Source organism: Bufo bufo, chromosome 2 (assembly GCF_905171765.1).
Source record: "Bufo bufo chromosome 2, aBufBuf1.1, whole genome shotgun sequence".
Classification (NCBI taxonomy): Eukaryota; Metazoa; Chordata; class Amphibia; order Anura; family Bufonidae; genus Bufo; species Bufo bufo.
Genome location: NC_053390.1, coordinates 765,521,804 through 765,537,358, shown reverse-complemented (window position 1 = coordinate 765,537,358; position 15,555 = coordinate 765,521,804). Strand labels below are relative to the sequence as shown.

The 15,555-nt window shown below is 42.7% G+C and overlaps 1 protein-coding gene across 2 annotated transcripts in view; it reads right to left on the bottom strand.

Moving 5' to 3' along the window:
- FAM184B (family with sequence similarity 184 member B) overlaps positions 1–13,945 on the bottom strand; it is a 149,928-nt gene extending 135,983 nt beyond the window's left edge. For both annotated transcript variants that reach the window (XM_040419043.1, XM_040419044.1), the window contains exon 1: positions 13,461–13,945. In XM_040419043.1, coding sequence (XP_040274977.1) covers positions 13,461–13,583 — 123 coding nt within the window. In that variant the 5' untranslated portion in view covers positions 13,584–13,945. The remainder of the gene's footprint in view (positions 1–13,460) is intronic.
- Positions 13,946–15,555: the final 1,610 nt, after the last annotated feature.

Here is a 15,555-nt window from a genome sequence, read left to right as displayed (position 1 = left end):
TCTTTGTCAATGTTTGTTTCTGAAGGTTTTTTTGAAAGACAGAATAGCATACCCCACCTTCTGTCCTACCAAAAACCTAGAGAAGCATATACTTTTCTTTACATTGCAGTCAATGAGACTAATTGAATTGAAACGTGAGACAATGTTTCCATTTGTTAAACGTATCCTTTTTTTTTTTTGATGATACCTTCAAAAGTTTCACAAAAATGTATATCTTTTTTTTAAAAAAAAAAGGAGACATGAATATATTGAAACGTCCACCAAATGTATATGTTAAAACAAAGAAACAGAAAACAAAATTGCTTGTTTTTTTAAATTTCCATCTTAACATATACTTTAAACATACAGCAAAAACAAGATGTGCACAGAACTAAGGCTACTTTCACACTAGCGTTGTTTTAATCCGGCGTTCAATTCCGACACCGGAACTGCCCGCCGGATCCGGAAAAACGTGTGAAAACGGATTACATTTGAATCCTGATCAGGATTTTGATTACAATGAAAAAATGCATTGGAAAAAACGGATCCGCCATTTATGGACTTTAACTTTTTTTTCACATTTTTCGGGTTTAACATGCAAAAGCCGGATCCGGTTTGACTGAACACACAGCGCCTGATCCGGCGTTAATGCAAGTCAATGGGAAAAAGACCGGATCCGGCGTTCAGTCAAAGTGTTCAGGATTTTTGGCCGGAGGTAAAAATACAGCATGCTACGTTTTTCTGAAAAGCCTGATCAGTCAAAAAGACTGAAGTGAAGACATCCTGATGCATCCTGAAGGACTGACTCTCCATTCAGAATGCATTAGGATAAGGCCTCCTGCACACGACAGTATTTTTTCACGGTCCGCAAAACGGGGTTCCGTTGGTCCGTGATCCGTGTCCGTTTTTTCGTCTGTGGGTCTTCCTTGATTTTTGGAGGATCCACGGACATGAAAAATGAAAAAAAAAATCTAAGTCAAGTTTGCCATTGAAATGATAGGAAAAAACGGACACGGATCACGGACACGGATCACGGACGAGGATGACAATCTTGTGTGCATCCGTGATTTTCACGGACCCATTGACTTGAATGGGTCCGTGAACCGTTGGCCGTGAAAAAAATAGGACAGGTCATATTTTTTTCACGGCCAGGAAACACGGATCACGGATGCGGCTGCCAAACGGTGCCTTTTCCGATTTTTCCACGGACCCATTGAAAGTCAAAGGGTACGCGAAAAAAAACGGAAAGCGGAACCACGGACGCGGATGCACACAACGGTCGTGTGCAGGAGGCCTAAAACTGATCAGTTCTTTTCCGGATTTGAGCCCCTAGGACGGAACTCAGCGCCGGAAAAGGAAAACGCTAGTGTGAAAGTACCCTTAGGAGATAGATGGAATAGAATATCACTACAGAATCAGACTACATAGTGTTTGTCTGTAGTCTGTTACCGTGGAACCACTCAGATCTCGATAAGATTTGTGTGCACAAACTGGAGAAAAATTAAGAATTTTTTTGAGCTGTGTCTTTTTTATTTTTTAAGGGAATCTGTCAGCAGTTTTGACTATGCAAAGTGGAACTTTATTATCAAGGGTAGTGTGAATTTGAACTTTTATTTTGCCTGGCACTGCTCCTACAATTACCTAGGAGGCAGGGCTTCATTGTGAGTTGCTCTCTGAATTGAACGGTTTCAGAGCCCCCTCCCCTCTGCGTCACGGTGGTAGTGGTCTCCTGTTTGGATGCTACAGCTGTCACTCAAAGCAAATGGGAGGGTTTGTAAAGCAACTCAATGCAGACAATAGAGTGAATCTGGAGCAGAATCTGGCGGGATAAAAGTAAGTTTATATTCACACTATTTATGATAATGTATGCTTGTTCTGTTCTCCCCAGCACCTAGCTAGAGCAGCCAGCAGTTTAGCATAGTTAAAACTGCTGACACACTCCTGTTAAATGCACTGGAGTAATAAAAACATGTTTGATAATCAGCGCACATAACCTTTAGGGTCCATTCACACGTCCGTTGTTTCTTTCCTGATCTGTTCCGTTTTTTGCGGAACAGATCTGGACCCATTCATTTTCAATGGGTCCTGAAAAAAATCAGACAGCTCAATGTCTGATTTTTTTTCAGGACCCATTGAAAATGAATGGATCCAGATCTGGTCCAGATCTGTTCCGCAAAAAACGGAACAGATCAGGAAAGAAACAACAGACGTGTGAATGGACCCTTAAAGGGGGTTTCCCATCTTAGACAATGGAGGCAAATCGGTAGCATATGCCCCCATTGTCTGATAGATGCGGATCCCAGAGGTGAACGGAGCCCTGAAAGAGGTGGAAGGTGAACTGTGCATGCGCAGCCATTTATTTCTATGAGAAGTGAATGGGAGCGGAGGCCGCACATGCACGGTGCGCTCACATTCACTTCTATGGGAGAGAGCTCGGTAGTGGCTGGACCCAGGGAAACCCGGGGTCCTACAGCCACAACTTTTCCCACTTCGTTCTTGATATAGGTGCGGGTTGGTGCTCAGTTATTTTCGGTGACCTCATAGAAATGAATGGAGGGCGGCTGCGCATGCACAGTTCACCCTCCACCTCTTTCAGGGCTCCGTTCACCTCTGGGACCCACACCTATCAGACAATGGGGACATATCCCCGCCCCAGCCTCTGCCCGCTCTTCTCTTGCGAGCCCTCGTTTACATACAAATAAAAGTCAGTTTTTGCCTCGGGTGAACTTCACAAGAACACACTAAAGGTACCATTTGAATCATCTACAGTTATACTACAGCGCTATGTAAGCGGTCTATAATGTCAAAATGTGGTGACAGACTCCCTTTAAGTTTGTCCACATAGGATTTGTAATACAAGACAGAGTCATCCCTATTTTAACATTCTCTGCAGACTTCAATGGTAAGTATGTGACTGTAATATGGATAGCAGTAGTGTACACAGATTTTTTTTAAATATGTGCATATGTTTAAAGATTATGTGACAAGCCCCATAGATTATCATCACAATGCAGACTGTATAAATATGGATGCGACACAGAGCAAACACTTGTGTAAAATTGGTCTCTGTCTGCATTTTTCTATATGCTGTACTCACTCATGTGTAAACCAGCTTGAATTTATATATCCACCAATTAAAAATCATTTGCATCTAAGGACAATTTAAAATAATGACATTGTAGTCGGTGAGAGGTGCGGTACAATATATACATGTTCATATCATTATACAAAGATTACCAGCAAAACTGCCTTCGAGCAGCTTCATCCTCTAGGCTCATTTCTAAAACCAAGATTTCATGCAGATACACTGTCACATATTTACTGTTATTGTTAATGAATACTCCAGGGCTACATAAAACTGCGGATAAGCCAGTGTATGTCAGGAGCATTGTAAAAAATAAATCGGCGAGGGCAACCTACCATATCACAGACAGCAAGGCGAACAATTCAGTTATACACAAAAATAGTAAATTCTCAAATAATTTTTTCTAGAAAATAACCTCTCATTTCTTCTGGTCTCCTTCCCTCCTCTTTTAAACATGCTGTTATTATCTCTCTACTGAAAAATTAACCCTTCACCTCTTCTGCACTGTTAACTACTATTTTCCTCCAACCTTGATCCCCTCTCATTCTCACTAAATCAGCTATCTCTGATTAGGTCACCCAGTGATAGGAAATATGTGGGGGGGGGGGAAACTGCATAAAAATTTCTATAAAAATAAAGGCACATATACGTACAGTATGAGCCCACAGCAGTGTAAGGATCCAGACAACCTTTTTATGTATAAAATATGGCCCACCAGACATATTTATAATATTCTGTCCTAAAGGGGACTTAGAAATTGATGACCTATCCTCAAATTAGGTCATCAATTTCAGAGTGAGGGGAGGTCCAACACCTGACACCCCCGACCAATTAGTTGTAATCTATAAAGGGCATAGAGCAGATGACTCCTTACACTGTGTAGTGGCCATTTCTGGAACTGCAACTCAGCTCCCATTTAAAGGGGTTATCCCACGACTAATGTAAACAATGAAAATCAGACATCATATTGTACACGACAATACCTTTCTAATAAAGCTAGAACCAGCCCTGTACCTGACATGGATCCAGAGATCTCCACATTCATTGCTCTGCTAGATTTTTATCAAGTTGACCGATCAAGAGGAGTGTCTGTTCTGCTGCAGCTCAGGGGGCGTGTCCATGCTCTGCCTATCACAGCTCAGGAGGCGTGTCTCAGCTCTGCCTATCACAGCTCAGGGGGCATGTCCATGCTCTGCCTATCACAGCTCAGGAGGCAGTTGATGGATGAATCTGAGCATGTGTGGCCTTCTCAGTGAGCAGGTTAAAGAAATAAGAAAAAAACAAACAGCAGGTGGCGCTATACAGATACATTTTTTTGAATATGCTCAGTGCCTATGCAAAATTTTTAATTACATGCAATTGCAAAACTATTCAGATCCAGGTGCTGGTTTGAAAACTGTAGAATATTTTTAATGGGACAACCCCTTTTAAGTGAATGGGAACTGAACTGCAGTACACTGGTGCCTGAAACTACACAGTGGACAAAACCTTCTATCCACCAAATAGTTTCCAGGACTGATGTCAGACCCCCACCGATCTGATGCTGATGATTAGAGATGAGCGAATCAAATCCCACGAAGTGGAATTCCATCTGAATTTCAGGATAGATTTAATCTGAAACCTGATCGATTTAACTTGAAAAAGTATATAAAAAAAAAATTCAGACTTACCTCCTCCATTTGCTCGCGACGGGCTGCCAGCCTCCATCTTGCTTGAAGATCTCGGCCGAAATCCCGTGCGGCGCCAGATTACATCATCCCACTGACCGGCGGGATGACGTCATACGTCACCCGCCAGCAGGCATGATGACATAATCTCGCGCCGCACGGGATTTCAGCCGAGATCTTCAAGCAAGATGGAGGCTGGCAGCCTGTCGCGAGCAAATGGTGGAGGTAACTGTGAATTATTTTTTTTTATACTATTTCAGGTTAAATCAATGAGGCCGAGAGCTTCGCGGGCCGTCGCGAGAAAATGGAGGCGGTAAGTTTGATAATTTTTTTTTTTATTGTTAATTTTACACTCAGATGCCCCAATCATGCATGAACGCGGCATCTAAGGAGTACAATGACAGGGGCGGCACTATCGCTGCTCCCTGTCATTACATCCGCTACTTACAAAAATATGCGCTTCGTAATTCGCCACGAAACAATTTTTTTTGTGAAATTCGGCGAATCAGCCGAATTGAACTTTTAAGAAATTCGCTCATCTCTACTGATGATCTATTTTTAGGTTAGTCGATCAATTTCTATGTCCCAGAGAACCCCTTTAATTTTGTCTGCATATTAATATGAGAGAACTGCTTTAACACTAGGGCTGCATGGTCATGTACAGCACAGGAAGGGTCAAAATTACCTCTGCTAATTGTGCGGGTTAGCATAGAAGCTACTTACTTCAACATGGAAACCACTGTAGGGTGAGTCATCACTAAATGCTGGTTCATAACATATAAAGCATCGGGAAAGATCTTCCACATCTGCGATGTTATAACTAATGTCCAAGTACAAGGGCACTGTATATTATAATGTCCTTTCCTTAAAGGCAGATTATTGTGTACTGAATGAAAATCAATATATGATTCCGTGCCTGAAAGCTTTCAAGAGGTAATTCTGTTATATTAAGGATGTATTTTATTATCAGGCTTTGCAGAGAGAACAGATAATGTTGTACTGTCAGTGTCCTTCCTGTGTCTTTGTATACGCGTAGAACACCTCATATTTCAAAAGGGACAGACAATCGGCTAAAACGGGGACATTAATTCTACGAGATAGAATATATTGAGTAATTATGAATGCAGTGCTTTCAGAAATGCAGAATTAAAGCAGACGACACTGTCCTCTAAATTTTTCGATGATTTCATTCTGTATGTAACTGTGCTGGGTTATGATAATTCCATAAAGCAGTATGTGTATGTGTTCTTTGATCAGAAGGATAACAAGTGAACATAACTGGGGGAGTATGGAATGGAGAAAGGACCGGCGGCACAAAAAAAAAATCACAAATCTGCATTTGCGAGTGCAAATGAATACTGGGGATATAAACATGGTATATACATAAACCACAGGTACCCATGGCCTCAGAGGGTGATAACTTGTCAGCACTGGTTTGCCTCCAGGCAGACTGGTCTCAGCATTGATCTGCCTCCATTGGAGGTATGCCACTGGAAATAGTTTGTATGGTAGGATTAATCCACGCCTCGGCATTTGTATGTCGTTACATAGATTTGCATAAAGCCAGATGAGCAGGAAAAGGGGTTGCAGAGGATGAAAATCCCACTCAGAACCCAATACCTGGTATCTTATGGAATCTCCTGCTGCAAAATTAGACAATGAGTACAGGTTAGGCGTATGCCTCCATGGGCATATTAAAATACTGACACAGAATACAGATTGTTTTGTCAGTACTACCGCTTGTATCTTGCTACTGGCGTCTTAAAAGCTATAGACAACTTTGGGGGCATTTTTTTTGTGAAATCTATTTTTATTAAGGTTTTAACAAGTGAAAAAACAGTACAAATAGAGAAAATAATGAGTGATGTAGGCAAGAAACAGAGTCACATCACCATAGTATTTATACAGTATGTTGAAATTACAGTGGTATCAATAGTATAATCCCATATCTCAACATTATCCACGGATACACAAAGAAAGATAAAACATAAAGTCAAAAACTAATGCTGGTTTCAGGAAGAGCTGTCCAAGGAAGATACAGAAAAGTAGAGAGAGACATAGTACAATAATTGGAAATTGCCTATGAGAGTGGATGAGCGAGCACAGAAACTAATTCTTATTGTAAGCTATCCAGGGACCCCTAAGTTTTCAGGAACTTTCATCTAGAGCTTCTTTCCCATCCATAAAGCTCCTCCAGGCGAAAGAGTTGATATACTTTCGTCAACCATTGAGCAATCATTGGAGGATCTGTGTTCCTCCAGTCTTGAGGGATTAACAGCTTGGCATCTGGTGTAAGTCAAGTGATGAGACAACTTTTAGTAGGGAAGCAGAGTAGAATGGTCTGATGTGGTAAGGAGACTTCCCTGTTGCAAATTGTTTTGTGTTCTTAAGGGTCTGCCAAAATGGATTGTATGAGTGGGCATTCCAACCATACGTGTACATGAGTTCTCTTTGTGTTTCCCATCTCCAGCACTCATCGGGGGAGATGTTAGCTTTTTTCAGAAAAACTGGGGTCTTATACCATCTCAAAAACAATTTAAAAGAGTTTTACTGGCTCTCTGCTTCACACTGAAGTCAAGGAGCTGCTGTGACAGCTGGATCTGTGGTCTTATCTCTAAACACCTGACAGCTCATAAACACTATGTAATGGGCAGTGGGCATGAAACCACTGTGACAACTAACCAGTTTGGCTTTGGGCTAAACCTAAGGGCATTCTTCTGGTGGTCCCCTGGTATTCACCCTTAAACCCCTATACAGGGATCTGGACATCGCTGCAGAAAACCAACCAGGGTGCTACCTCCTGGAATAGTACCGGTGTAGTTAACATCTGACACATGGCAGTCAGGGACACTGGTGTGAAGCAACAAAGGAGCAGACAATACTCAGTCAGTAGACCGGCCAAGATCAGGGCAGGCAGAGTAAGTGCTTATCCGTAAAACAAATCCGAAGTCAGAGGAGGCAGCAGAGGTTCAGAGTCGGTAAACAGGCAGAGTTCCTACACAGGTAGACATACAGAAAAGCACACCTACACTAGGACTAGCAAACACTAGAATACCTAAACTCAGGCAAAGGGGTGGAATAAATAGGAGGGTTGATCAGCACCATAGTCAGCAGCTGAACAGAAAGCAAGAGGGAAGGTTAACCTTGAAATTTCACTGAATGCTAGCCCCAATATATACAGGGTCAGTGGAGCAACACCTGCCCGAGATAGTGGAGCAGTGGCGGACACAGGTCACCAGTGTAACACACTCATTTAAAGGGATTTTCCAGGCTCCTAATATTGATGACTTTCTCTCAGGATAGGTCATTAATAGCCAATCAGTGAGTGTCCGACACCTCACACTGCCAGCCTCTGTAGTCATAACTAGCTCTTTGAATGGGTCTGGAAGGCCCTACATGTCCAAGAGCTCACTGATTTCAATGGGACCCATGTAATGATTTATTTCACCTGTGGTGGCACCGCAGGGGAAATTAATGTTTACTTTCAATACAACTTACAAAGGATCTCTGGTGATCGCCAGTGATCAGCACTTCTTTTATAAAGACATTGTCCAACGTTGACAACCTTTGTAAGTAGTCATAATATTTTATAGTAAAACCACGGGGGTCCTGGTTCAATTTAAATTTAGATTTGTAAAAACAGATATTTATCCTGAATGGAAAAATGTTTTCTTTTCCATCTCATCCTGCAGTAATTTGAAATATAAAAAATACATGAAGGGGCTCTGTCCATCGAGGAGGAATAATAGGATAATTGCTCATTGTGACTCAGCTGTTTGTCATTCTGTGCAGTTCCATCTTTAGAGATAAATTTATAGTTCTGTCAAAACAGTGTTTTGCAATCAAGTTCATTTTTAATACAATGACATATAAAATCTTCACATCAGTATTCCATATACATTACACTGACAATTTGGGAATATGACTGCATTTTACAGATCTTTTCCAATTCACAGGTGACATTGAAATAGTCTCACACTATAAATGAGCAGCCTGTCTACTGGGATTCATTTTGGACTGAGGTATTTTCCATCACAGTGCAAACAAATGTGAATAGAAATCTAAAGCGACGGGTAATGTGCCACTGAATTAATTTGACTTGGGGCTACTTCTGAGGGCCCTGTGAAGGTGGACTCCTGGTTTTGCCCTTTCACCTATGTAACAGGGATCTGGACTTCACTGCATGGGCCACTAAGCCACTACCTCTAGAAGTATTCTCCATTCAGAGGTTGCTGATCCAGGCAGGTCAAGAAACACTGATGGGTGGGACCAAAGGAGAAGCGTGGTCAGAGGGTTGAGGTCAAGACAGGCGGTGCTTATGTAAATTAGTAAACAGGCAGTAGATCAGGGCAGGGGGCACAAGGTCCATACAGTAAAAAGGCCAGAGTAAACAAGCTCGGATCCTACAGCTCAGGCACCTTGCCCAAAGGGGAAGGCTCCCTATATACCCTAGGGATGGCTGCCATTGCCGGGGACAGATTGGCCCATACACATACTGGCTATTTAAGAGACGGGAAGAGCATGAAATGCCCTACAGGATCGTGCACCAGGAGGAATGGGTGGGGGAGGCCACGAGTCACCTGAAGCATGGAGCAGCAAAAAGAGTGAGTACTCCAGTGGCTATGCCCACCAGCATAGCGGAGAAGATAATATTACATTCAGACAAGATTCCCTTACTCTCATTCTTTCATGGCTGAGAAGTGCCATCCAGGAGTAGGTGGAATTGCGGAAAATGGCTAAGAGGTCTGCGCTCTGCTGTTTCCACCGCTGTCATAGCAGTGAATGAGAGTTAAGCAAACAGCATAAAACAACAAACTATGTTATTTCCATAACTTCAGAGTTACCAGAAAAAGGGAAGCTTACTGTGCTACCCTGTGTGTGTGTAGCTCCCATTCATTGCTATAACCAAAACACAGTATTACATTTTAGACTTTGCTCACATTGAGGAACATTTATTAAGGCTGGCGTTTTACACATGGGTCTTAATCTATTCCCCTTAGCTTAAGATGTGTCACAATTATTATGCGCCACATGCCTCTTAATAGTTGTGGCACATCTATGCAGGGGAGCTAGTGTAGATTTCAGGTATTATCTATGCCAGTTTCCTGGCCTAGATTATGATAAATATACCAGGCAGCCTATGCCCAGTCCTGCTTCCCACTCTACCCACTTTTTTGAAAAGTGGCAAGAAGGGCTGAAAACCCTCAAAAAGCTGTAAAATTTCAAGTACCGTAAGCGGGGTGGTGCACCAAAATTTGCAACTTTTTGATGCCAGTTTTCTGGTGTACAGGGAGGATAGACATACTCCATTAAGTCAAATAATAATAATAATATATTAGGCCCCATCCATAGAGATCCCAATATAAATAATGCAGCCCTTTATGCCCCTGTAGTTATCATGGCCCCCCAGTTGTGCCCTCTGTTATAGACCCCCTTGTTGCCTCCTAGTAGTCCCCAAAGTGTGCCCTAGTATAGATATTAGCCCCAGTTGTGCCCCATATATGTAATGGAACCTCAGCTGTGTCCCCATATATAATGCCCCCATGTTCCTACCACCCCGCCAGTGATGAAATAACAAAAAAACAAAAAAATAAAGTAAAATACTCATCTCATCCACTTGAATACGCAGGGACACTTCCTCCTTGAACCCTCACTATTCAATGGATGCAGCAGGACCTGACGGCTGCACTACTGTCTATACGGCCATTAAAAATGGGGCCATTGATCTATATGGGGTCCGTCTGGTTTTCCTATATTTTTCATGGCCGCTATTCACTGGCTGTTAAAAAATTGCCATGTGACTAGCCACATAGACTGTAATCAGCTATGAAAACATCTGTGTCACACGGCCATTTTTCACTGTTGTGTGAATTTAGCCTAATACAGTTGAGGTATACATACGTTTACATCACTAACTGTGCTTTTTCTGCAGGGGTTTTCCTCTTTGGAAAAGATGTCCTATCATGAAAGTGAGCTTTTTTCTCATTGACACCCTGCATTTCCGCATTCCATAATGTGGTTTTGATATAGTTCATATTTTTTTCCTGCTATGGTTTTTCTCAGGTGAGACAAGTTATTGGTTATCATTTTCAATTGGCTTCGGCAAGCCAAGCAAACCTCATAAAATACTTTGGGTCAGATTTACTAAACCAGTCTTAGACAGTGTAAATTTGAAACCTGATGTTGGATGATAAATTAGTTGACTTACTATGTGCCAGATTTTTTTGGCCAAAATTCTGGTGCAGTCTTGGCACGCAGTCAGTTCTAGCAAGATTCCTTACATCCAGATGGGAGTATTGTACCCATATTTAGCTGAACTAGAACAAGTGCCTGAATCAGTATTTAAATTGTAAATTACCTAGTTTCTTTCAATTTATGTAAACTACATCTCTTTAAAGGGGTTGTCTGGGACTTAAAGTGGTTGTGCAAAAATGAAGGGGGGTTTCGGCAACCCCTCACCTTTCACACACACACTTTATTGGACCTGTAAAGGAAAGATTACTTACCTGTTTCCCGGCGCCGGCTCCCTACTCCTTCTGCTCCAGGCCTGCGATACTCCACTGGGCTCCCTTGCGGTAAACATCCGGTTTTACATCTCCACAGTCAATCACTGGCTGTGACAGTGACCGGCTACTTATATCATGACTAATGGTCTTCTGATGTAAAGGGATTTAGTCTCCACCATGGCCAGTGACTGGCTACGGCAATGTCAAACCAGATGTTGATAACAAGGGACCCCAGTGGAACAGTGCAGGCCTGGAGGATAAAGGGGTGAGCAGCTGGCGCCAGGAAACAAGCAACTAATCTTTCCTTTACAGGTCCAGCCAAGTGGAGGGGGTTGCAAACACCTCTCCCCCCATTAATGCACAACTCTTTTAAGGATAGGTCATATAAATGATCACATTGGTGCGGGTCTGAATCCCAGCAACCCCACCAGTCAAATGTTAGAAAGGGTTGTGATGCTTGGGTGAGCCCTGTGGTCTCTCTCTTAACGTGACCTCAGTTTCATTGTCACACGGACTTTCTGCCACTCCAATACCAAGCACAGCCACTACCCAATGTACTGCGCTGTGCTTGGTCTACTGTGAGGAGGCTGAGCGCTCTCTAAAGGGAGGATTGGTGGGGTGCTGCACCCACACCAATCAGATATTGATGACCTATCATGAGGATAGATAATCAATATTTAATTCCCTTTAAACAATGCCATATTGCTCAAAAACACAAGTGTAGACAGAAATCTATCTTCAGTAAAGCTGAGAACATAAGCAAGAATGCTTCCATTTCCAAGGATTAATTGACCCTGTGATCACTCTACAGCCCCTCCATACCAATCTGACCAGGCCCTTCCATGTCCTACATAGCTGCCATGTAATACTACTGTACATTTGGTCAGGTGGAGCGTCCACGCTGATAACAGCTGAACGTTGAGGGTTAGGCATGCCAGAACCCATAATGAACAGCTGAATGTCCGTATCATCTTCAATGTGAACGGATAACCACTTTAAGAGGGTGAATTTACAACCCTAGCTTCCAGGGTGTAGGTGGGGTCTGTGTGCTGGGTGACCACTGACTGCCCTTCATAGCATCCAAAATGGCTGAAAAAAGTAAAGCTCTGGAGCACAAACTATTGCTCTATAAAGTAAAATTCTTTGCAGACTGAGATAAGGCCAAGTAAAGTTTTATAGCTTAAGCACAAATGTGCTTAATGGATCGTTTTTACATCTTCTACTTGGACCCTCAAACCTGTAGAATATTTGGGTGATTCCAGTTTAAGATAAATGCCCCATGACCCACACACCATCCCAAACTGCCAAGAAATGTCTTCTTACACATTCAGATACAGAAACAACCTTCAAACACCACCACCATGCTGCCTTATTGTAGCTGCCATCTATACGACCGCCATCTATGACCACAAGTTAGCGACCAGCAAGTGTGAGTGTGCAATCACTATAGATAATGAAGGTAATCTATTTACTGTCCTATATATATTATTAGGATTGAATGCTGCTCAACATTATGAAATACAAACTAGACATAAAATACAAAAATCTCCTGTAGATATTAAATCAATTGAGAAATGACGAGAGATGTTCGGCGCCGGATCTAGTGTCACAATCGGATTACCATTCAATGATACAATACATAACACATATAACTACAGTGCTATATGTCGTTAGGCATTCTGCTTTCTGTCAATGCATATTGAACACACAATGTGATGGAATCACCTATCCTATAACACACGCATCCATGTTCTCCATGAAAGAAATGAAATATAATGATTGCCAGCCTATTACTTTATTACCTACGGTATATTCTACTGCACTGCCACTGCACCATTTTAAATATGGATAACACAGGAGACCTAAGTGAGTTTTTACCCCTAAAAATTTACATCCAAGGTATGGGCACCTTTAGAACCTCTTTAAAAAATAAATTTAAAAAAATGTGCATCCGAACCTGACAAATGACAAACCAGTGTTAAAACAAGTTGCATTGGCGGAGTACTAGTACGATATAAATGACCATTCTAAAAAAGATGTAGATTAAAGATTCTTGCGGATGCACAGACATCAGACAAAGTAGTCAAGGGTATCCGTAAAGCATAATAAGTAACGATCGTCATAAACGCAAGCATGAAAACACGACGTGCTGGCATATCGCGCCTCCTGAATGGATTTCTGTCACGTTAGGTGGCATGACGGATGGGATGCTCGTTATCTTACCTTAGTTAGTTGAGCGATTTTCTTGCACATCTTCACATGCAGTTCATGAGTGTATTCCTGTGATAGCGGCAGGCTAGCTTTGGATCCATTATACATGCCGTGCTGATTTTTTCCCGAGGCCATTCTTCTGTTCTTGCCCCTTTTTAACAGAGATCAGCAAGTGGCTTTTCGGACTAGGCACGCATTGAAGAGGGTTTTGTATAGAGTCAGAGCGGCTGCAGAGAGGAGACGGCCAAGGCCCCCAGCACGCTTCTCCTGTAACTGCAGATGTCCTGATCCTTCAGAAAGCAGCCAGGCTCCAGAAGCTGCAGCATGTGCTGTATATCTGTGGCTTCCTTATTGGACTAAAAGCTGACAGGGAGATGCCAGGAATTCTTTTTAGCATGCATTTCAGGAGACCAGCAGACAGAAGCCAGTACAGGGCTAGACACAGGAATATCTACACCCAAAACACATATAGCGTTATCACCGCATTCAGCGTCTACGACTCTTTCGCCTTCCATTGACGGATTGAGTGACACAACACACAAGGGCTATTTTTATGAGGCTCTTTCCATGATTGTCAAGCCTGTTTTATGCAAATAATGGTTTGGATTTTATCTCAGGACACTCCTTTTTGTGGTTTGATATATTTTTTATATATTTGCATTTTTTTTCTGTCTAAAATAATGGGTCTCAGACGGAAATGGCTGAAACGGATAACAAATTTTTTTGCTTTATTTTTCTGCTCTTCTGCAGGATCAGAAGAATGGAAAAATAAACGGTGATGTGAACCCGGCCTTACTTGTGTCTTCTTCATTTTTATTGCACAGAAATTTTAAAATCTATTGTGAATATCCGCAGCTCAGGATGTGTGTGTGCGCAACATTTCTTTTCCATTCTACAAAGATACACGTAAAGGGGTTGCGTCACAAAGAATATTGTACAATTTTGCACCTGGATCCGAATACTTTTGTAATTGCATGTAATTAAAAATGTAGTATAGCCAGTGAGCTATTCAATGAAATGTGTCTGCACAGCGCCACCTGCTGTTTGCTCTTTTTCTAATTTCTCTGTCCTTACTGAGATGGAAGCATATGGTTAGTTTAAAGGGGACCTGTCACCACTCCTGACATGTCTGATTTATTAACTACTTACATCCCCCATGTAATAACAATTCTGGAGCACCTATTCTCATCACTGTAAGTTGTGACATTCCTTTATTATTTCTACCAGGAGTTCATGAATGAATTGCCAGCAGTATGCAGTAAAGGTACAGATGGGTGTTACCAGTTGGGGGTGTGTCCCTGCACAGTCTGCCACTGATTGGACAGAGTGAGACACGCCAGAAATTGGTAACACTCAGCAGTGCCTTTACTGCAGACTGCTGGAATAATAGAGGAATGGCACAACAAAGAATCATAAGAATAGAATTGTTATTAGATGGGCAAAGCAAGTAATAAAAACGACATGTCAGGAGACAGATCCTCTCTAAAGAGGTTTTCCTTTGGAAAGGTCATCGGTATCTGATTGGTGGGGGTCCAACACCTGGGATCCCTGCTGACAGGGCCGGCGCCACCCATAAGCCGGCGCTCTGGAGTCCAAATCCCGATTCCCGACTAGCCGCCGCCCGCGCCACGCCCCCTACTTGTGATCCATCCATCTAAGTTCTAACATCTTCTCCTGATTCCTAGCCGCCGCCCCCGTGCCACGCCCCCTACCTGGCTGTCATCCATCTGACTCCTCCTGTTCGGCTGTTCCTGTACTTGCCGGCCGGACGGATCATGGTGGATTGTGCTGCCCCTGCGAGCCTGCGCGGGCATGCGTTTGTTCAGGGGGGAAAGGGTGCTGCCTGGTTGGAGTGTGACTGTGCACAGTGTCAGTCTGTGGGGGCAGTTCAGTATTACTTAGTGGGGGCACTGGGGAGAAAATTACGCAATGGGCAGTGTGCAGTGAGTTGTGCACTGTCTGTGGGGGCAGTTAGTAATACTTAGTGGGGGCACTGGGGGGCAAATTACGTAATGGGCAGTGTGCAGTTGTGCACTGTCTGTGGGGCAGTATTACTTAGTGGGGGCACTGGGGGCAAATTACGTAATGGGCAGTGTGCAGTTGTGCA